This window comes from Pagrus pagrus, assembly GCF_965226575.1.
Source record: "Pagrus pagrus genome assembly, chromosome: 16".
Taxonomy (NCBI): domain Eukaryota; kingdom Metazoa; phylum Chordata; class Actinopteri; order Spariformes; family Sparidae; genus Pagrus; species Pagrus pagrus.
This window is the reverse complement of record NC_140200.1, coordinates 27,788,343-27,809,258: the sequence shown is the minus strand read 5'-3', so window position 1 is coordinate 27,809,258 and position 20,916 is coordinate 27,788,343. Positions and strand designations below refer to the sequence as shown.

General features: G+C 40.5%; 1 protein-coding gene across 1 annotated transcript in view; it reads left to right on the top strand.

The window, feature by feature from the left end:
- Positions 1 to 20,298, top strand: part of nt5dc1 (5'-nucleotidase domain containing 1) — a 76,546-nt gene extending 56,248 nt beyond the window's left edge. Inside the window, exons 9-12 of the mRNA XM_084377984.1 lie at positions 2,557 to 2,678; positions 11,193 to 11,366; positions 14,716 to 14,884; positions 17,652 to 20,298. Of these exons, the coding sequence (XP_084234110.1) occupies positions 2,557 to 2,678; positions 11,193 to 11,366; positions 14,716 to 14,884; positions 17,652 to 17,764 (578 nt within the window). The 3' untranslated portion in view covers positions 17,765 to 20,298. The remainder of the gene's footprint in view (positions 1 to 2,556; positions 2,679 to 11,192; positions 11,367 to 14,715; positions 14,885 to 17,651) is intronic.
- The last annotated feature ends 618 nt before the right edge of the window (positions 20,299 to 20,916 follow it).

Genomic DNA, 20,916 nt, shown 5'->3' with positions numbered 1-20,916 from the left:
CAGTATAGAGGTATACAGCAGAGCTGTTGTCATTAAAAGAAATGCTTTGGTCAACTGTCAGTCAATGCTAGGTAGTAGCCGTTGATTTGCGAATCTCTTTGTGTACGCATTGTGTCTTTATTGTGCATGTTGTACAACAACAATGTCTTAGGATTAGGCATATAAACAAGTGGTTAGGGTAAGGAAAAGATCATTGTATGGGTTAATGTATGCTCTGATGTTCCAATGTCAAATAAAAACCAAACCGACAGTAAACTGCAAAGGGGCAGTGTCGTGTTGTCAAGATATTGTTGTCATAGAGACAAGATGCACGTGCAGCATTTTTTTATCTCGGCACACAAGTGCTAGATTTCAGTGCTCCTGAATGAAAAAAATGGCATGTGGACACAGGCCCTGACTGATGTTGGTAATCAACTGACTTTTCGTCTTTCGCCACCAGCAACTCACATTTTCCCTTTGGCCAATATTTAGGTTGAAATACCTGCAAAACTAATGACATTGTCATCACCCAAGGCTGTACTTTTTGTTTAGTGCTAATTAGCAAGGCTGGCAACAGCTTTCAGATCGGCGACAAAAGCAGGTTGGGTTAGGGAGCCATACAATGAGCTACAGCCAATGAGAGCAGACACAAGCTAAAGTATTTTGTTATAGAGTGTTGAGGACGAGTCACAGCTGCTCTGTAGTCTGATGGTACGGAAGCTGATACTTCTGTATCTTTTGCTAGATGGCAGCAGGGTCTGTGCAGAAATCTCACCTCACTGATATCACTGATGCTTGGTAGATGGGTATCGGTGATGATCTGGGTGGTTTAATTACCTCATAATGTTGTCGAGCCTTTTTTTATGTGTTTATCTCCCATTAGAAACGCTGTAGACCTTTAGTCTCGTCTATACATCTTTTTACTTTTTGATTTTGGATCTTTTTTGTTGTGAACTTGAATAATCCATGTCAAACCAGAGTATCAATTTTGTACCACTGTAGTTATTTAAATCGTTGCTTGTTTGTTAATTCCACAAACAGTAACACCACAAAGAAACTTTAATCTTATCATTAGTTGGACTTTTCTGGAATCATTCAACTGCATTACTCTTTCCTATGAGAAAACATAAAACTTGTAGCCAACCAGTGGAAAATCCTCAGTCATTATTCACGAGTTTAGAAAGGCAGCGTTTTTCATGGCTGAACGCATGACTATGACATATTTGGAGGGTAAAATTTGGTTTTGGAAGCGTTCCTGGCTGACACGTATTGCATAATTGGAGTTATACTGAGACAAGACCAGTCACCAGCACTCTGCCTTCACTCAGCCTGATTTCCCCCTCCACTGCTTAGCTGAGGTGATAGCTGCTGGAATAGAGAATGCACCAAGAACAGCCTAGTGGCCTTTTTTCTTATATGCGAAGGTGACTTGTCACCTATTTTGCTTAAAATGAGCAGTTCAGATGTTTGTTAACAAACATGAAGAATTTGAAATTTGACAGCCTACCTTAGTCATATAAGCCTTGTTCAGACTGCTGGCTGAAATCTGTATTTTGGCACATTGAGATTGTATCCAGATTGATTTTAGGGAAGTCTGGACAGCAAAAACAACTTGAAATGCAGTTTTTGCAAATCAGATCAAACCACATTTGGGCTTTGTTCAGAATGCAGGCAAGCTTCTCAAATCAGATCTGAAAGACTGAGTAACCGCTCTATTATTTACAAGTGCTCGGATCGGATTTTTGTGGCCAGACATAGCCATCTTCTCCATCCACAAGTGTTGCTGTTGTAACAGCGTTGGCATCAGTCACTACATACACAGGCATTAGTTCTGAAAAGCTTGATATTGAAAATAATAATACATGTGTATTAAACCAAGGAACTAAGATTCATATCTTGTCCAGATACAGAGAACAAGATGACATTTTCTATTCAACAAACCAAGCTAATACAAGTTGCTACTTACACATTTACTGATCCTAATGAAAAACAGGCTTAATAGGTATCAGACAGATAGGAAACCTTAAAGTCAACACAGTACAATTATCCATCTATAAAATAAAGCCACTGATTGTAATATTACAACAAGTGAAGAGTAGGAAAAAATTAGCTATTTCCAATACATTCCTAAATCTTAAAGTTGTTATTCATTTGATTACAAGGAAAATTCTGCAACAGCTATTTAAATTAATACATGTTCATGTATCCTTAGGGTTTCTTGGATGTTAAGTACAAATTTCAACCCAATCCACTGAAAATAAGCAAAGAAAGACATGTTTTTGTGTTGCAAAAACATGTTGTATTGCTCTGTATCTTGCTAGTCATGACAACCTTTGGACAGTTCCCTTTGGAGCCCCAGGAAGGAACCTCCGAATTAGTGGGATCATTGGAAGCAGTTTTAGTCCACGTAATTCACACTCTGCCTTTGCTCCTCTGTTTCCTTATGGCCTACTGGTGTGTGCTGTGGTGAGGTTGTGCTGACAAGGTTTGGTGCTGGATGACTCGAGGCTGTGCGGTCATGTAACAGCTCGCTTTTTGTTCAAACTGTGGTGTCTGATTCTCTCTCCTCTCATTCAGTCAGTGACGTGGAGGAGAGCGAGGGGCTGCCATCGCTGGACAAACCTGGCTGGTACTCCCAGGGAAACTGGCCTCACCTCCATGAGCTGCTCAAGACCATGACAGGAAAACCAGAGCCCAAGGTCAGCCAGCCACCTTGTACTGTGTGTTATTGGTGCAAGCAGTCAGACCTCTGGCTGAACAACATGTCAGGCTCACTTTGATGTTGACTCCAACTTTGGTTTTTGGCAGAGGCTGAAAGAGATGAGGGCTTCATGATAAATCAGCTCAGGGAGATTCACACTGGTGTGATGGAGAGGAGGAACGTGGCCCTTGGCATAACTTTTCGACAGGGCTGCCGTGTGCCAGCATGCTGGGCGGCCACTGATAAAATAGTGCTGCCAGATCCCCTCATACTTCATACTGTGCATACAATGCAGCCCATTCTTAGGGACAATTTCTACACAAAGCAAAGACCTCTTTCTACCTCTCAGACATGGTAGAGAACCTTGCTTGATAAAAGCAAGATTCACATTCTTCTCAGTTCTACATGACCTTGTTTATGTTTACATGCCACAGTACTTCTGGACTGGAAAAAAGTAATCAAAAAAATGAAATAAAAACACTTTTAACTAACGGTGCCCCGATTAGGGTTTTTATGGCCAATCACCAAATGCTGGAGGCAGTATTGGCCCATAACTGTCACCAATCAAAATCTTGTTTCTTTACTTTATTATCATCTATGGGCCAGAACATAAAAGAATATTTATATGTTTTGCAAGCCAGTGATAGTTACTATGGTGAGAGCATGTGCAGAAGTGCTCTGTTGAAGTTGGCGCTTGATTAACTTAGTAGTTAGTAAGTCTAGAGTTCTGCAGCACACTATGGCATTTTAGTGGCACAAAGAGAAACTGTCACGCATCTTTATCTGATCAACCTTTCTGATCGGCCATTATAGAGTCCACCGATCAAACTATTGAGAATGAACATTAACGGAAACCATTAATGATCGGTGGTTGATCAGTCGGAGTGTCCTTCCTTTTAACAGCATGTGTTCTGTTTTATCATTTTTGCATCATTCTTATCAGTTTATGATCAAATGTTCTGTTACCAGTTTCAGCACTGACCTGGGTAAACAACACAAACTGTCAGACAGTGTGGGCAAAATAAGAAATAGAAGAAATTAAACTGGTTGTTGATTTAATATAGCATGTTAGCAGATGTTTATTGTCACTCCTGTTGTATAAGTACACTCGTGTGAAAATCTTTTGCTTGGAGACTCCACTACAGAAATAAAGTTGTATTATACAAGCCTAATCCATTATCAAAGTCCTTAGCCCCTCATCACTCTAAATTTTAAGCCACCCATAACTGCTTAACCATAGTTTAAGCTCACCTGATCTAGGATCAATGTCAAATTGTACGTACTCATAGATACCAGCCACCTAAATATACCTGTTTTTTTCCTGTTCAGCATTATTCTCTCAGAAATTTAATGAAAATGTCGAAAGAGGGTGATTCTGATATGCACCCAAAGTTAATGGGGTCTATTCTGAGCAGAGACCCATCCTGCATTCTAGTTTTGTGGAGATCCACTCAGTAGTTTCTGTGTAAGCTTGCTGACAAACCAACCAAATAAACAAACAAAAACCCAAACAAACAAAAGGAAACGGGTGAAAACACAACTTCTTTGGCGGAGGTAAATATGAAAGTGACTATTGATTTGTTGTACTTTTAAATCCTGCCTGCAGCCTTTCCTTAACCCCAAAATACAGTAAGGCCTGACTTAAAATGCATAATGGTCAACCAAAATAATGAAACTGATTTTTGATAATTAACTGATTATTTTATACATTTGTTAGATAGAGAGATGGGTCAAAAGGGTCCCCGGCTGGATTTGAACAGGTGCCATGCAGTTTCTCGTAGGTGTATTAAACCCTGAGCCATGTGGCGCCTGTTCAGAGTGAAATTGTTTTTGTTACCTGCAACCTAGCATGTCTTTCTTTCTGCTGTCACTGCTTAGTAATTCATTTAATATTATTAACAGTAGCTCATCTGTGTTGTCCACAATTTCTTGCTGCATTTTCCCCTGAAGTAGAAAATGAAGGGTAATGCAGTGAAAGTTGCCAGTGAATGTAACTTTACTTTGGTCTACTACTTCTATCAACCATACACAGGTCTGTAGCAGGGCCCGGTCACAGTGACATTTCAAAGCATTGTAGAGCTTGTGGGTATTATAGTCCACAGGACTAACCAAAGAAGGAAATGTGACATTTATAAACCCTAATTGTTCAGGTCAGGCTCAGGCAGAGCTGAGGCAGCCCAGCCTCAAGTCCACCCAGCAGTACCCGTCATCACGCATCCCTCGCTCCTCCACCCCTCCTCCCAACCCTCTGCTCAATGCCCCCTCTGTTCCCAAGCCACGTGGAGAAAGCTCCTCTGGAATTCAATGTCAACCTGCACTTATAGCTGCTTTAAACACTCCTCTGGGGTGACTTGAGGCACTCTGTATTTTCACTTCTCTCCACTTTCACCTGACAGGACTTAATGCAGGTGAGCTGAATAGAGGCATTCAGGGAAGATTACAATTCCCTCTTGGCACAGAGCTAAACAGGATGTGGTCAGGTGGAGCTGATGGGATGTGACCATTCTAAGGTGTCTGTGCTGTTTTTATAAATGAGTAACAGAGGAGATAGGATTCAGGGCTATGACAGTTGATGACTGAATTATGATATTCCTTTTGCAAGCCAATGAAGAGGCAGGTATGGCTTTGTTTAACAGGTAGATGATTTCTTATTACCTTGGGAGCCCAGGATATTGCACTATCCCACTGAGTCATACCCTTTTTGAATAAAAAAAAAAAACCCTGTAATGATCCAATTCTGTTTGCATAGTGTTTGACGACTTATAGAAATATAACATTCGGGTCTGAATGAGACTAAGTGACAATAGGGGTTTTGCCCTGCTGTCTTGTTGACCTACTATACGTGTGCTCCAGACCCCACACAGTGTGCAGCACACATAATGGACTTGTTAAGGCTGCATTCAGACCAAATCCAGCGTTGCGGCTAAACACTGCAGGGTGGTGCAGCAATGTGGGAGTGTCAGTCCAGTGTGTGTGAAGTGTTAGGAAACCCTGCTGATCAGTTTGCTGAAAGGCGAAGCTACCATGTTGTTATGCTTTTGTCCACACTGATGGATTAATAATAAAAGTAAACAACGAGATGTGAGACATATCATTACTGTGTGTTTTAAACTGGGGCACAAGACCAAACCGAGTGATCACAAGTGAAACTTAGCACTACACAAAGAAGCGTCAGATGAGTTCCCTCTGTAGCATTTAGCCATGTCTGCTACTGACTAGTTCTACTCTGCCTCTGATCTGCTGCCATGCCTCTGCCAGAGTAGGTCTGACGGTGATTGTCGACATCCACAATTTTTTTTTTTTTTTTTTAAAAGCGTTTTAAACCAGTGCTCTTAGTGAATACAAATGACACATTACAATTACACTCCACTACAGTTTGATCAGCAGTAATGTGATTGGCCACTCCAAAAGTTGAGTCTGTGGTCAGCACTGCTGCAGCCAAAATGCACTACCCTCATTAATATGAATGGGAGGACCTGCATTTTTGCCAGATTTGGTGTGAATCCAGCCAGCTCCTCTGCATGCCTCCAGCTCTGTTTACCTGGGCCTGGCTTTAGCCTAAACTGCTCCTCTGAGTGATGAGCTGATAAGAGACATGGGTCTTCAGGCCCACACTGTCATCTTAAAGCTGTAGTAAGCTGTTTCTGATAGCAAGAGGACACAGGAAGTAGACTGTTCAACACAAATAGGACGGACAGAATTTGAACAAGGCAATATTAGCAGTCTGGTTTAAATAGTTTAACTGAACCTAGAACATCATTGGTACCATCTACTGAGCATCAATGATATTAATGAGGTGGGGTGTCTGCACCCAGCTAGTCTGTTCACCCTGCTGCTGTGTGACAAACGATACAGAAGTATCTGCTGCTGTACCATCAGACTTCAGAGGGGGGGGGGGGGGTCCAGTCTCAGTTCAGTCATGCTGTATGTACCCCTCATGTCTACAGCTCTGGTTTTCACTTACAGAAAGCTATTATACCATTCATATAATTTGACTTAAAGCTGGGGATGGTAATTGTGTTCAGAAACATTTTTTATTATATTTGTATAAAATCTCTTAACATGCAGACAGCAATCAAAATATAAAATGCTTTGGAAGAAAAATGGAGAAAAATCCATGGTCTGTGACAGCGACAGGGCTGTAATAACTTCATTCAATAAACTTTAAATTCTAGCGGCCCAAAGATATTGTATGGACAGCCTTCCTGTCTATCAACCTGTCCTTACCTGCCCACCCTGCTCTGACTCCGCCCATCACTCACTGCACGTGACCTGAGTCTAGGCAGCGCACTGCTGGAGTCAGGACAAGAATGGTAGAGAAAGTACAGCCACACTTCATAACCAGCGGTACCTACAGAGCTAGCACTGCCAAACAGAGCAAGAAAAGAAAGACTCGAGCTCGAGAAGGCTTCAAACAAAAAGAAGTTGGAGATCTCAAGCGGTGAAACCAGAGTCAACATTGAAGTGGCTGTTCAAGTTGGCGACAACTAATGGAGTCGAAGGCCTGAAAACAAGGAATAGTTCCAGCACTTGATGTGATTGCTCCAAATGTAGCCATTGAATTCTGGCCTGTAAAGCAACAGATGAGCAACGTGATTAGATATTTTTATGGAACAGAGCTCGACTGTCCTCAGCATACTGTGAACATGTACACTTTCAATGGTCAATACTTTAGACATTCCTGGACAGAACTGTACAGATGTCCCTGCTTACATTACATTTTTTTCATTTAATCTATTCATGCTTTTGACTTGAAGTACCAGCCGTTTATCTTTCTTTACATTTCTCTCCTCACTGTGTTTATTGTTATGCACCAAAACACAAATTCAAATGGTGAAAAACTACTTGGCAAACAATGTGATTCTGATTTGGGTCCAAGTTACATGCCTGGTCAATATACTGTACAAACACAAATAGTTGTAGGTGGTGTTTATCAGGATAAAAGCACCAGCAATGTTCTACTTTAGATGCTGACCTGCTCATGTGCAATCCTTTGAGCTTGAAGATCTTCTACTGTACGTCATCTTTTCTGAGAACATCTGCTCCTTGACCTGTGACCTCCCACGTCCACGGCCTCTGCCTCCACTTCCTCGGACACTGCTGGTTGCCCTCCTGTCGTCCTCTCTGACGTGATGATGTGCTTCGCTCTGGTGTATCTTCATCATCAGTCAATGATATTCTCATCATGGAAGCTCTAACATGCAAAACATTGTATTATCATGAGTCCAATACGATATTCACGTTCGTCTGTGAATCACTGAGGGTAAGAAGAAAAGTGTAGCAGGCCCACCGCTAATCTTGATGTTTTAGCTTTGCCATATCTAACGTTACCATAGCCAGCTGCTGCTAGCTAACCAGCAATAAGTTACATCAAAATACACTTTCAAAGCAATGTCTGAATGCTAACAAAGCTAGCTTGACAGCTATCAGTACTAGCAATGGCTCTGTTTGTTGTTTACGTTCAATATGATAATATGAGGCGTTTACTTACAGGTGGATGAGACATGAGGTAGCTGCTTGTAGTTAGATGTTGTGATGAAAACGATGCACCGATACACACACTATTTGGCAGTCATCAGACAGTGTGTGTTCATGGTTTGGGGGGGAGTGGCTTTGGAGAGAGGCCTGAGTGCAGGGGGCGGGGTTTACTGATTAAACCTCAGCTTTAATTCTAAAGTACATCAAATGTAGAAATCTATGAAAAATCTATAGAGCTGAAAATGAACATTGAGCAGAAATAAAATTGACTCTATCAGTAGTAATTAAAGATTAAGAACACAGAAACATAGATTATTTGCAGCATGTCACTTAAAGCACTCAGTAAATGTCTGTGCATAACACTCTTTGTATTGGGTAGTCCTACCATGGGGCTGTTCAGCAAGGGTTTGATAACTTGACACTACACCATAAGCTGTGCTGTAGAAAGCATAGTCATGGTCAGAGTTAAGGATAAAAGATAACAACAAAAAGCTGCATTTACAAATAGGGAACAGTGTCATCAGCATCTGCCCAGCTGATTTAACTGTAGCCTGCAGTCTGATTCCATTCATGGGGCTTTCCCTCATGCAGAGCTCAGTCTTGTTCAGGCTAGTGTGGCTGTATTTATCTACAATGAATCTCTTCTATAACATGTTGCCTCCATGCTGGAATCCTTGGCCTCTGTAAATATTTATCATAGTGATCCCATGACTCTGGCTGCAGCACTGCTGAGAATTAAGAGGTGCAGGGTACGAACACCAGCTGTGGGCAGTTCTGGGAAAGTCTGGTAGAAATGTGATTCCTGCAGCTCCCCCTCCCCACAGGCCTGGCCCACAGCACCCCGATTAGCCCATCTGTTTGTTTACATGTGGAGGGCTGGCCTGAGACATAGCACAACTCTGTGAGGGGGAGGGATGAGACACAGCTACTGAAATGCCTTACATCCTCTGTAGAGCCTTCTGACTCCTGTAGAGAGGTCGATTTAGTAAGACATGCACACACATAAACGGCCATGTGTGTCATCCCTGTTTGTGATGTCCATAAACAGTTTACATTTTTCCGTTTTATCAGGTTCATCCTAAAGATTTCTGATGATGATAAAGAACATGATTTTTACTAGATGGCTCTTCCACGTAGGTAAGTTTTACTCACATTAATGAGGCTAAATGAAAGGTTCAGGTCTTCAGATTTCATTGAGGTTGGATATTGGCTTGGGTTGGGGAGATACAGACAGAAATATTAAAATTTTCAGCCTTGAGCTGCGACCTGAATATGACAACCAGAGATCACATTGAAGGGATTACTTTGGAATGTGCAACACCACCAGAGATTGTGGTTGGCAGTGTTGTCAGTGGTTCAAACTAGACAAATATAGGACACAGAAAATAAATTAGACCAATGACAGACATCTGAAAGTACTGGAAATGCATTTGTCATCAATTTCTTTCATTGGTTAAGTGTAAAAAACTCTGATGCTGCAATGTATTTAATGGCCACACAGACCAACCCTAACCCTCCGACTGCGCTGCCTCCGCTTTTGCCTCTTTCTCAACAGGCACATTTATCATTACCATGTTTCATCATTACATCATTACCATGTTTGTTGTTGTCGGTAACCACTGACACCACTGCCCTCAGATTTGAGCATTCTGCGTTGTCCCCCATCTGATTAGACATTTTCGAAGTGTATGAAACCCATGAACAAAATAGTCATATAGTCTGCCATTGTGTTATTAATGGATTGAATTACAGTGAAAACAATTATTCCCCTCTTTGCTGGGCACCTCCCTGGAAGCCCCTCGAGGACCCCTGAACCTGAATTCGATTCATTTCAGCTTGGTATAAAGATCTATTACCACTTTCTTGAAATTTGCTCGAGTAGACAGAAATGATCAAGGCAAGGCAAGGCAAGTTTATTTGTATAGCACAATTCAGACACAAGGCAACTCAAAGTGCTTTACAGGTGCATACAATTACAGTAAAAACATTTAAAATACATTAAAACAAAACATTAAAACAAGTTAAGAAATAGACATTAAAACAAAAAATTAAAACAGGTTAAGAAATAGGAAAGTAGGCTAAAATAGAATAGATTTCCTACGCACAATAATAGAAAACAAAAGTCACAGAGAAAATAAAAGTTACAGTGCAGTTCATAGCCTTAAAATTGCTTCGGTGAAAGGCAGTGGCAAACAGAAAGGTCTTACACTATACGAAAGCTGCAGTAAACAGTAATGTAATGATCAAGTCAGTAGGCAGACTCTTGTTTAAAGGACTTTTAACCTACACAATTACTAACTAAAATGAGTGCAAGCTCACCAGTTGATTTGATGGGTTATGTTAGTAAAGAAACCTCTGGGAGTCTTATTTCCTTACTGTACAGAAATGGATGGTAACTAATGGTTATTGTCAGGGTAAGGGTTAAGAATGGTTTAAAGAAAGAGCATCAGAAAATCTAAAACTGACTAGAAAGCACTTGTGTCATATATTAAAAGTTTAAAGGATTTGTTAACTAACTGTAATAATTGTCTTTGGTATGGAGTGGTGACAATTAACCAGTAAAGCTGTTGTCTTTTCACTTTTTAGCTGCTTTTACTGTAAAGCCCTTTCCCTGTGTTCAGCAGACTTCTGTTTCATTTTAATCTTCCGCATTCTCCTCTCCTCACTCCATTTCCTCTGCCACTGGGAAGGGAATAGAAATAAGCGGTCGTGGAAATGGGTTTTAAAGCTTTGAGCAACATGCACCTGCACTGCAGTTTTGGAATGTGCTTCAGTAAAGCCTGCCCCAGCCTGCTTTTTTTCCAGACGTAGAGGACAAAAGAGATGTGATGGTCAAAGAGGCTGTGATGACTTTTTCAGACTTGTCATGTCTGGTCTAGATCACCCTGGGGGGCCATAACACATGTCATTTTACTTTGACTCTTGCTAAGAGAGGAATTCATCTGAAGTGCAAGTTGACCACAGCACTAATGTGTAGCGCTTCAAATTAAACAAGCTGTCCTGTTTGTCACCTTCTTTTTTGCTAACCCTGCAGGTAGTGTACTTTGGAGATAGCATGAGGTCGGACATGTTCCCTGCCAGTAGCTTTGGGAAGTGGGAGACAGTGATGATCGTGGAGGAAATGGAGGGGGAGGGTGTCCCGAAGAGCGACGCCGCAATGTCCAATGAGGCCCAAGTGGAGCCGTTGGAGAAAAAGGGAAAGTTTGAGGTAAGTTCACTGAAGCAGCTGTTTCCATTTAGCAACAGTTTCTACACGCTAACCTCCACCCTTCAATCCCCAGCCCCCACCCCCACCTCTGTGAGCTTCTTCCTCTTCCTCTGGCCACCATGGAGTGCCACCATATTCCCTTGGTGTTAGTTGATGCATCCCTATAAGGTTCTTTTGCATCATTGTTTTTATGTGTCTTGGCTCCTTTAAAAGTGTGAATTGTAAAAATACAAAGTAGACCACGGAACATACTGGAGAGACTTTATATCTCAATAGGTTTAGGAATGCCGTGGGATTCCCCACGAGGAGCTGGAAGATGTTGCTGGAAATGGACCATCTTGCTTGTCCTGCTGACCAGGCCCTGGACAGATGATCAAACACAAATACCCTTGTTAATACTGTATTATAGTGGTGCAAATTCCATATCAACTTCGCAAATAAACAAATTATCCAAATCAAATGATAAGCAGTGAACATGAGGCTTCTAGGGCCCCTTGGCCATTAAACAGATCCTCTTTGCCCACATTACCTAGTTGGTAATGCAACCTTGAGGTATTGTTACAACAAGGTCAGGTGGGGCAAATTAGATTCCGTAACAGCCTCCAAGTGGGGATAACTGGACTGTCCTGTCTTAATCTACTATATTGCTACCAAGCTAAATAAAAGCAAAATGAAATTCTCCACGCTGGATCAGGTTCTTGTTCTGGGGCAAAGTACATCTGCAGGATGGCTCACTGAACCTATCAGGGATTCTAGAACAGCAGCTCATGTTTAAACAAAGATCTGTGGATGGAACAAAGGAGTCAGGGTAGAGCTTAGAGGAAGAGGCCTTGAGTTGACAATAAAAGTTAAGTCTGATAGCACCATTTAACAAAGCTGGCTTCAAGAGGAAATACGCCCATATCAGCTGACAGGGGTGAACTCACATAAATCTGTGGGTGGTGCACTGTGTATTTTTGTAGATAAAAAAGGGACACATTTCCAAATGTGTCACCCCAACTATGAACTCTTATCTGTCTTTTTTTTTTCATTTCCTGAGGGACTTTGGGCAGATTTGTCAGGCTAATCTGTTGTTCCTGGACCAGACAATGTTAAATTACAAACACAAGTTAATAGAGAGTTACAGTAATGTAATTCTTGGGCATTCATACTAATTACTTCTAGTAACAATGTCATTTTAATCTCACAAACAAAAATGCTATATAAAAGCAAGACAAATTCAATACAAAATTACCAATTTTAACGTTTATTTAAAGTTTTAACAACATCAAAGGCCACTTTTCTATAACAAGGCCCATACCATCACATGAACACCTAACTGACTCTTACTCTTCACAGATCCAGCCTACTAGGCCTACAACCTAACATCCTACTTGTCAATGCTGCAGGGAAATATGAACTTCCAAGTTTTGTGGTGTGGGTGGTTTACTTAAAGACAGTTTACCCTGTCTAACCCTGTCTGTCTTCTGTTTGAATTTGCGTGGCATGATGGATTTTGGTCTAAAAGTAAGAATGTCTTATAGTTTTAGTGATCAAATGTAAGAATACAATTTACAATAACAATAAAATACAATAAAGTAATATATAGTAAATAATCATGTGCCACTGGCACAACTTAACCCAGGCCCTTTGACACAAATCACCCCAAGCCCACCATTTTGAATAAAATGCATCCCCAGCTGTTTTGAGCTAGCATCATGTTAACTGTATAGACTCATGGTGTAGCTTACTAAAGCACTAAAACATGTGTGAACTGTTTTCAGAGTTGTCTATAATTGTTCAAACACAGCCATCAAAAAACCTTGATCATAGAAATTTTACTTTGGAGGGCAAAAAAATAGTTTTTTGAACTTAAATGTGCTTACCTCTCAAGCCGTGTGTCTCCCTTCTTTGCAGGATGAGCGAAATGGATGCCTCTTCAAAAATATGTGGTCACATGACCAACTTCTTCTATGGTTTTCTAGATAACTGGGGTGGCACTACTTGCCCCTTGGCACTGTAGGCAGTTAGGCAGACATGCTAATGACTGCAGCTTTCATTAGCGCATTAATCCATTCCTTACACCCGCTTGTGTAGTTATGGTCACTTAAATGCCCAGTATGTAATTTCTGTCACTGGGGGTCTCTCTAACAAAACAAAGCAAAAGACATTTGCAGAGTGTTGCTCAGCTCAGAGCCGGACAGTGGGCAGAGAGTTGGGTGCAAAGCCTGAACTTCTGGAGAAATAAACACATCGGATTCTACTCATCATAACAAAATACATAACAAAGGTCTAGTTATTTTTAGACATTTTTAATGTAGAAATCTTACATATTATATCTTTAACGATGATTTGATGATCACTGTTTGGGGGAGAGGTCAGTTATTTGGTGAGTCCAGTTTTAGTGCTGTATTAAAGAGGAGTTATCTTAAAAGTAAGTATGTAAATGTTTTATTTAGATAAGCACAGAGGAACATTTGTAACACCAATATGACAGGTGGCTTAGCATTAGTGAAATGGGTATAAAAATTCTGTTGAGTAATAATTCTGTTTGAGTTTAACACAGCCGTTGTCTTACAGATCAGCTCCTTTAAATCGAGCCAGATGAGAACATTACTGACACTGTTGCAATCTTGATGTTCATGAGAAAGATGACTTCCTTTTCCTTTGGCTTGTCGTATTTTCATTTATCAGCATTATCTCAAATACCCAATCTGATGGCAGTGACAAGTCAGTGGTCTAATTCCCATGCATGCACTTAATACTGCAGAGGAGTAAGCAGTATACTGTGATGAGTTCCAACCCTGTCATCTGTGTTGAATTAGGTGAGAGAGTTCTGCATCAGCATGCTGAAGTGTATTAATACCCCGTCTTTATAAATACCTCAGGCAGTCCTGTTTTGTTCTGTGTTTTGGTTCCTTCCAAATGTTATTTCAAAAATGTATTGGGTACAATCCTCCATGACAACTTGATGATCACAGATATTTTGATCCTATCTCTGAGTAGTTCTTGCTCACATTAGCTAATATGACACATTAGCAAAGCACAAATGTATCAGTTTGGTTTGGGAGGTTTCTGTCTTGCTACACCACATCCTGTTTTCACAATGATCGCTGCTCATCACATGTTTCTGTGTTTAAAATATATTGATGTTCTAAGAGTGATTATGAGTAACACAGCGGGGGATTTCTCAGAATTAATGATTCAAGCTGGAGTCACACTTACCCTCAAAGCAGCTTGGGTTAAAGCCAGTTAAAAGTCTTGCTATATTACCCATGCTCAGGGTAGAATTCCCTTCTCCTCTTATCAGGTCTGTACATGTTTGAAAATGAAACACAGTTACATAGTTTTGTGTCGACTGTCTCAACAGGATCAGGGCATGAAGGCCCCCTCTGCCGTGTCCAATCAGTGGGGCTCCTACTTTGTTGACATACATAAAAGCGGAGGAGGGGACGAGGAGAGCCAGAAGCTGACCTGGTGCTGCCATTGCATTCATAAATACAGCACCATGGCCATCCCTAGTGTGGAGCACATAGCAGGTATGTGGAAGGAGACAAACGTTGTTCCAGACAGTGTCAGAGTGCAGTGTTAAAACAGTACTAATAAATGTGAGTGTGGCTAAAACAAACAAATAACGATTGAGTCAAGTCTTATTCACCATTCAGGTTATATCTTTTTAACACAGATACTGTTATCAATCACTAAATAATTCCAGTCACTTAAACTTAAAAGCAAGGTTCACCCTATTTGTGCCAGGGAGGTAGCCAGGATGTAGAAATGCATAATTCCTTAAGCACAGCCCACCAAAGAAATGTTGAACTGGCCATCAACCAAAGTTTGAAAATGATAAATATATACATAGGTATGAATAAACCTAAAGCTGTTTAAACTGGGACCAAATCATAAAAGATGACGGCTTCTTACTATTAGACTGAAACAGGAAATAAGGAATAAAGGTTTTACTCTCACATCAACCTGTTTTTTTTCTCTGCAGTTCAGTAGATAAAGGAACAAATCTGTTACACTAACTTTCTTCAGTTTATAAACATGGTGACAAAAGCAAAACTCATGTTTTATTTTCTAAAAGCAAGCAATGTGAATGTTTTCCAGTGTATTCCTGTAAATGCACCCATATGTTCCCCAAAACATGCCCGAGAATCAAAGTCATGATGTAGAAACAGGAGCAAACAATCTGATGTTAAACTTTTAGTGGTTAAAAATATTCATTTCCACATCAAACACTTTCTCACCATCATTTCAACACAGAAACATTCACAAGAATCAAGTCAGAAACTGAACCAGATGCAGATGTGCAGCCAAATTTGGAATAAGCTCCAACCACCACTGCTGCAGAGCAGTTCCTCGGAAAATGGCACCAATCTCCAACAAAATGATGAGCTTAAGGCTATTTTCACACTGATCATTTTTTTGAGTGTGAGCTTGAATGAAATCGTCCCAGCTCACCATCATCATGTTGATCTGCAAAAGCACACCACAGTTTGACTGGAACTCAGTCAGGGCACACTCACACTTGGCCCAGTTGCTCCGTAATGTGCTGAAGCACAACTGTCCCTCCTCCCCAGTCCCCCGCTGGCCTGCACTCACATTGCTCCGGCTGAAACCGGGCCAAGCCACGGTTACCTCTTGTACAAACGTCATCAAGTCGTAGCATGGCCGCAGCACACTGGAGAACAGCACAGAGAACAAGACTTTACTGACTTTTCTGTGGCTTATTTTGTGTCAGACGGCCATAGATGGCCCTGTCACACTCCTGGATTTCTTGATTATGCAAGGTGGTGTAATACACATGATTATACTTCATGTCCACGTTGCACACCTGTGCTTCTGCTCGTGCAATCATACTTTGCCAAAACACACCTCTTCTGACCGTGCCAGGGCCAAGAAAGTGTACCGTGCTTGAGTACAGTACAGAGCACTCCGCTAGTCAATGCTGAGGCATTGCCTAGTTTGAGTGCGCCCTCAGAAGGCTTTAAAGCCCTTAGAGTTCTTCATATGAAGAGTGTTCATACCTGTAAAAGTGTTCATACCTGTTCTGAATAGGACACTCACTGGTGGGCGAAAAGACTGCTTTTATAACCTTCTTTCATTTCATTCATGGTGTTGAACTCAATTGTCAAATGAAAGTTAATTGTAAGAGGAATGAGAAAATAGAACTTGAGAAGGAATTTCAAACCCAGGTTAATTGCAGCTTGAAGTGAGCATTGATTGTCAGATTGTATTTTGGAAAGTTGCAGAAATGGTATGACGATCCCTCACGCAGTGCCTTTAAAGCATACAGAGGCCTTTATTCAAGGGGCGTAGTTTCTCTGTCTGGGCTCGGCAAAAGTGACCAAAGTTTTATTGCTGAGCGACTTCCAGTTTTGGGTCTGCAGTCCTAGTGTGAACGCAGTCAAAGTGTTGAGATCTTTTTTCTTTTCTTTTATTAATACCGTATTGAAGACAAAACATTCCAGGCTCCATTTCCTCATTTTTGGAAGGGTTGGTTTGGCAGACCTGTTGTAACTTTATGGAGAAAAAGATATGAGTAACCAGCTACTCAGACATTTCAGACACTTCTTTGTCAATTACGTGTAATAGCACAGATAGTTGCATTCAAAAAACAGAAAATACTATCAAGTCACTGAGCCCATTTCAAAGAGTAATGCTTTGCAATTTCAAGTGTACAGGATGTCCAAGTTCATCAATCAGGTTTTTACAGCCACAAAATCAAACTAACTTTAGCTTTGTCCAGTAGAAGCAGGATTGTCAGGGTGCAGACCCTCTGCACGGTGCAGCCCAGGACATTGTAGCTAGCTGCGTTTGATATACTTCAAAACAGTCATACCTTTTACTCAAACCCACACATCTGTAGCTTCTTGACATGTGTTAGCCCACCAGAAAAAAAATAAATTATTACCTTTGCTTCCTGGATCTGCACATCCTAAACTGCATCTTGCCATTTTTCTCTGTCTCTATGTAACAGCCAATGTGGATGTTAAGGCCCATGTATGTTGAAACTAACTCGTGGTCACTTTTCGGCCCACTTGAGTTAGCAGGGCTGTAATTTATTGTTGTTTTCTCTCTGGAGGCAAAGGATCAAACACAAGCAAGTCCAACATTCTCTGGCCTGAGTGATTACTACCTGCTGTTTAGAACAAAGTGTGCTTTTCCACTGAAGAATGAATTATTATTCTTGAACATTTGTTGTTACTTTTCAGCAGCAGTGGTGAATTAAACATACAGGAGGCCTGCACATGTAGTGGATAACTTGCAGTTGACATTTCTGTTTGATTTGACTCTCTCTAGATCTCCCTCTGGATTACAAGTTCCTCAGGTTTTCTCCTGACAAGCCCTGCACCACCGGCTACTACCCAAGGCCTCCAGATTCTTTGCTGAAGAGGTGTGAGAGTTTGTTGTAAAGAATTTTTAAAAAAAGGAAAAAGTTTAAAAAAAAATCCTCCCTTACCCCTCTGCCTCAGGAGAGGAATGTGCCTCCATTTTTGCCTGTAGTTTCCCACCTGACCCCGCCACCATCTGTGGAGCACAGGAAGCATACACTCCTCACCCATTCAGAGAAACCATGTGAATGTAAACCACAGTATCTCTCTGTAATAATGCCTACATCTGAACGTTGTTTCGTGGTTTATTGTACTGTACATGTGGAAATATGACATAACAAGTGTGTGTGTGTGCGTGCGTGTCTGCATACAGTAATAATAGGAAATGTAGTGTTTTTATTGTTTCATGTGTCATTTCCATGGTAACTCTGACTTCTTCTAACTTTTCCAAAGTAAAATGAAAAATTCTACCGTCCCCTTATCCCTGAAGTGATTACCACAAGAACGTATCCACTAGAAGCATTACCCAGATGGTTACTGCAGGGTTTCTGTCAAATCAATTTGGTGCACGTCCACGAGTCTTGAAAGATTTCATTGTCATGCACAAATGGGAGATAGTAAAATATTATTTGCATTTAATGAGCTTTAAAACAATTCCCGGAAACAACTGATACCTAGAGCGTTGATATATGATGACCTGGGAATGAGACTCAAAAATATGCTTTCTCTAGAATTGCTTCCTCCTCCTTTAATACAATTCAAATTGCGCTTTGAGAGTATGACCGGAGAGATTTAAATATGTCGTACTTGTCGTAGATTTTACTGGTAAAAAACACAGTAATGACTGGATAGCGGAAACCCTGGGTCTGTCTGTCCCAAAAACCCGTTTGAATCATTGTGTCAGTATTGCTGTATAACACAGCTATTGTGATTCCTTTCTATTTAAATATAGTTTTACCGTATGCATTTTAGTAACGTTAACATGAGGTTAAAGGTCTAATGTTTCTTCTGTGTGAGTTTCGTAGAGGCTGTTAATCTTCAGGTCATTGTTGCTAAAGAACTGGCACAATGCTGTCCTTTGTGTTGGCTGTTCAAAAAACACAACTTTGGGAAACAATAATAATAATAATAATAATAATTAATGATGAAGACTATGCTAGATGTTCTCTGTATTATTTTTGGTGCAACAGTGACATGTGCTTTTTGAGTGATTGTGTAAAAATGTGGACTACTTGTGCTTCATTCATATGCAGTATCAGATTGAGATATGCTTTAGCCGACTTCTGAATGGTTATTTTGTCGGTGTGCATAGACAAATTGTGGATTTGTTTGTTGCTGTCAAGTCACAGAAGATTGATTTCTCGTTCATCTCTGGTGTTTAGCCTCACTTTGAACTAAGACCGGACCACAGTCAAACTGTTTCATCTTGATAGCACCAAGTTTGTCACAAGCAAAACCCCCAAAAGCAACTTGGGGTTTGATTGACAGCAGAGGTAGCTAGACTGTGCAAACTGGAGGTCTTCCATCATCAGCTTGGTCTATAGTAACAGAACATTTTATTTTAGGCCCAATCCATTTGGGATCGGGCCTAAAATTTAAGATTGTGACTCAACACGGCAACAGGACAGGGAGAGGACATTTGAGATGCTACATGGTCAACTCATGTCTGATTCAAACAAAGGTTAGCTAACAAGCATTTAGTTTGAAATAATTTAAAGAAAGGCCGCAAACTGCTAAATTTTGTCCATGACTTTTTCCTGTCGAATCCAAAAGTCTTCCATGTCCCACATCTGTTCAGCACAGTTAGCTAGTTTACTACATTTTTAGTTAGCTAAGGGAACAGCAATAGCCTATAGGCAAAGATACAAATATAAATGCCTTTCATTGGAGGACGAGGTAGGCAGCTTGCACTTACACAACTTGAATTCCAGTTTGAGAGAAATCATTACATACCTAATGTTAATTTTATTCCATGTCTTAACTACAGTTTGAATTTCAACTAAAATGCATCAGCCATACTGTGTGAAGTCACTGTACCTAGCTGTTTGGTTTTTAAAGTGTTACATAAACAAGACACAACATGTAAATTAAACTAGATTCAAGTTTTTTGGAAGTTTTGACGGCGTAGGACTAGTTTCTTGGCTAGCTGCTAGCTAGTTTACTTTAGTCCTTGTGTTATGCTGGGCGAAACAAGCCGGATCTGTCTCGATGCTATCCACACAAAGATGATACTGGTTTCAATCTTCTGAACTGACTCTGAGGAAGTCATCAACTAAATTTCCCAAATGTTAAAGTGTTCCTTTAAGATGACCACCATCTCACAAATGAAGAGAGAATATTTCGACAATAAGCAGCATACAACTTTTAGCATGTATGTGAGATTGGTCATCATAAGTGAATTATTTCTTGTGCTGTGTGTGCAAGTGTTTTATGCATACAGCTGTTGTGATTGTACTCTTCTTTTTTCATCCGACCTGGAAATTTTGACATGCACATTTGCCTTATGTTGGATTCATTTGTGGTCTTAAGTTCTTAAAAACACAGGGACAGTTCAATTCTGTGTTACAGTGTTGAAGTAATGTCAATTAAATAAAATGTTCTACAATTTTCCTATATATGGCTTTCTCTTTTTTCATTTTTATTGGCAAGTCTTGGACTAAACACACTGAGTAACAGATCAGTTGCAAAGGTTGAAATAGGAGCTAATTTGTGTGAGTGGGAAAAGTTGAAACAAATATATGTGTAATTTATTGGTACGCCAGTCACTACAATCATAAATGAAATTGTTTCCTATATTTAAAATAAATGACCACCCTAGAGGTAGTCTTCAAAAAAAGAAACATAATCAAAAGTCCAGGGAAAAGCTGAGACTTGCAGAGTTAAAGTAGGGCTGTAGAATAGGGCTGGCCAGAGTGGGACCTGTGGTCCAAAAAATATATAACATGAATCACTGTTTATGATTTCCTATTTTTGTGAGGTATGCTCCTCAAATGTGTAGGATCCCTACGTATTAAATAGTTACATAATCCTAGACTTGGGATGGTAGTAAGGAAGCCCTGAGATACAAGTGAGGAAAATAACTTCTAAACACTATCCTGGCAAGACATTTTACCTGTGGTCTCAAGCCATGAACAAAGGAGAAAAAACAATTTGGATCAGACTACGAACATGGATCACCAGATTATTTTCTTTCCTCACTGCCTCTCACAGCTTCTGCATAGAACCATTTGTGC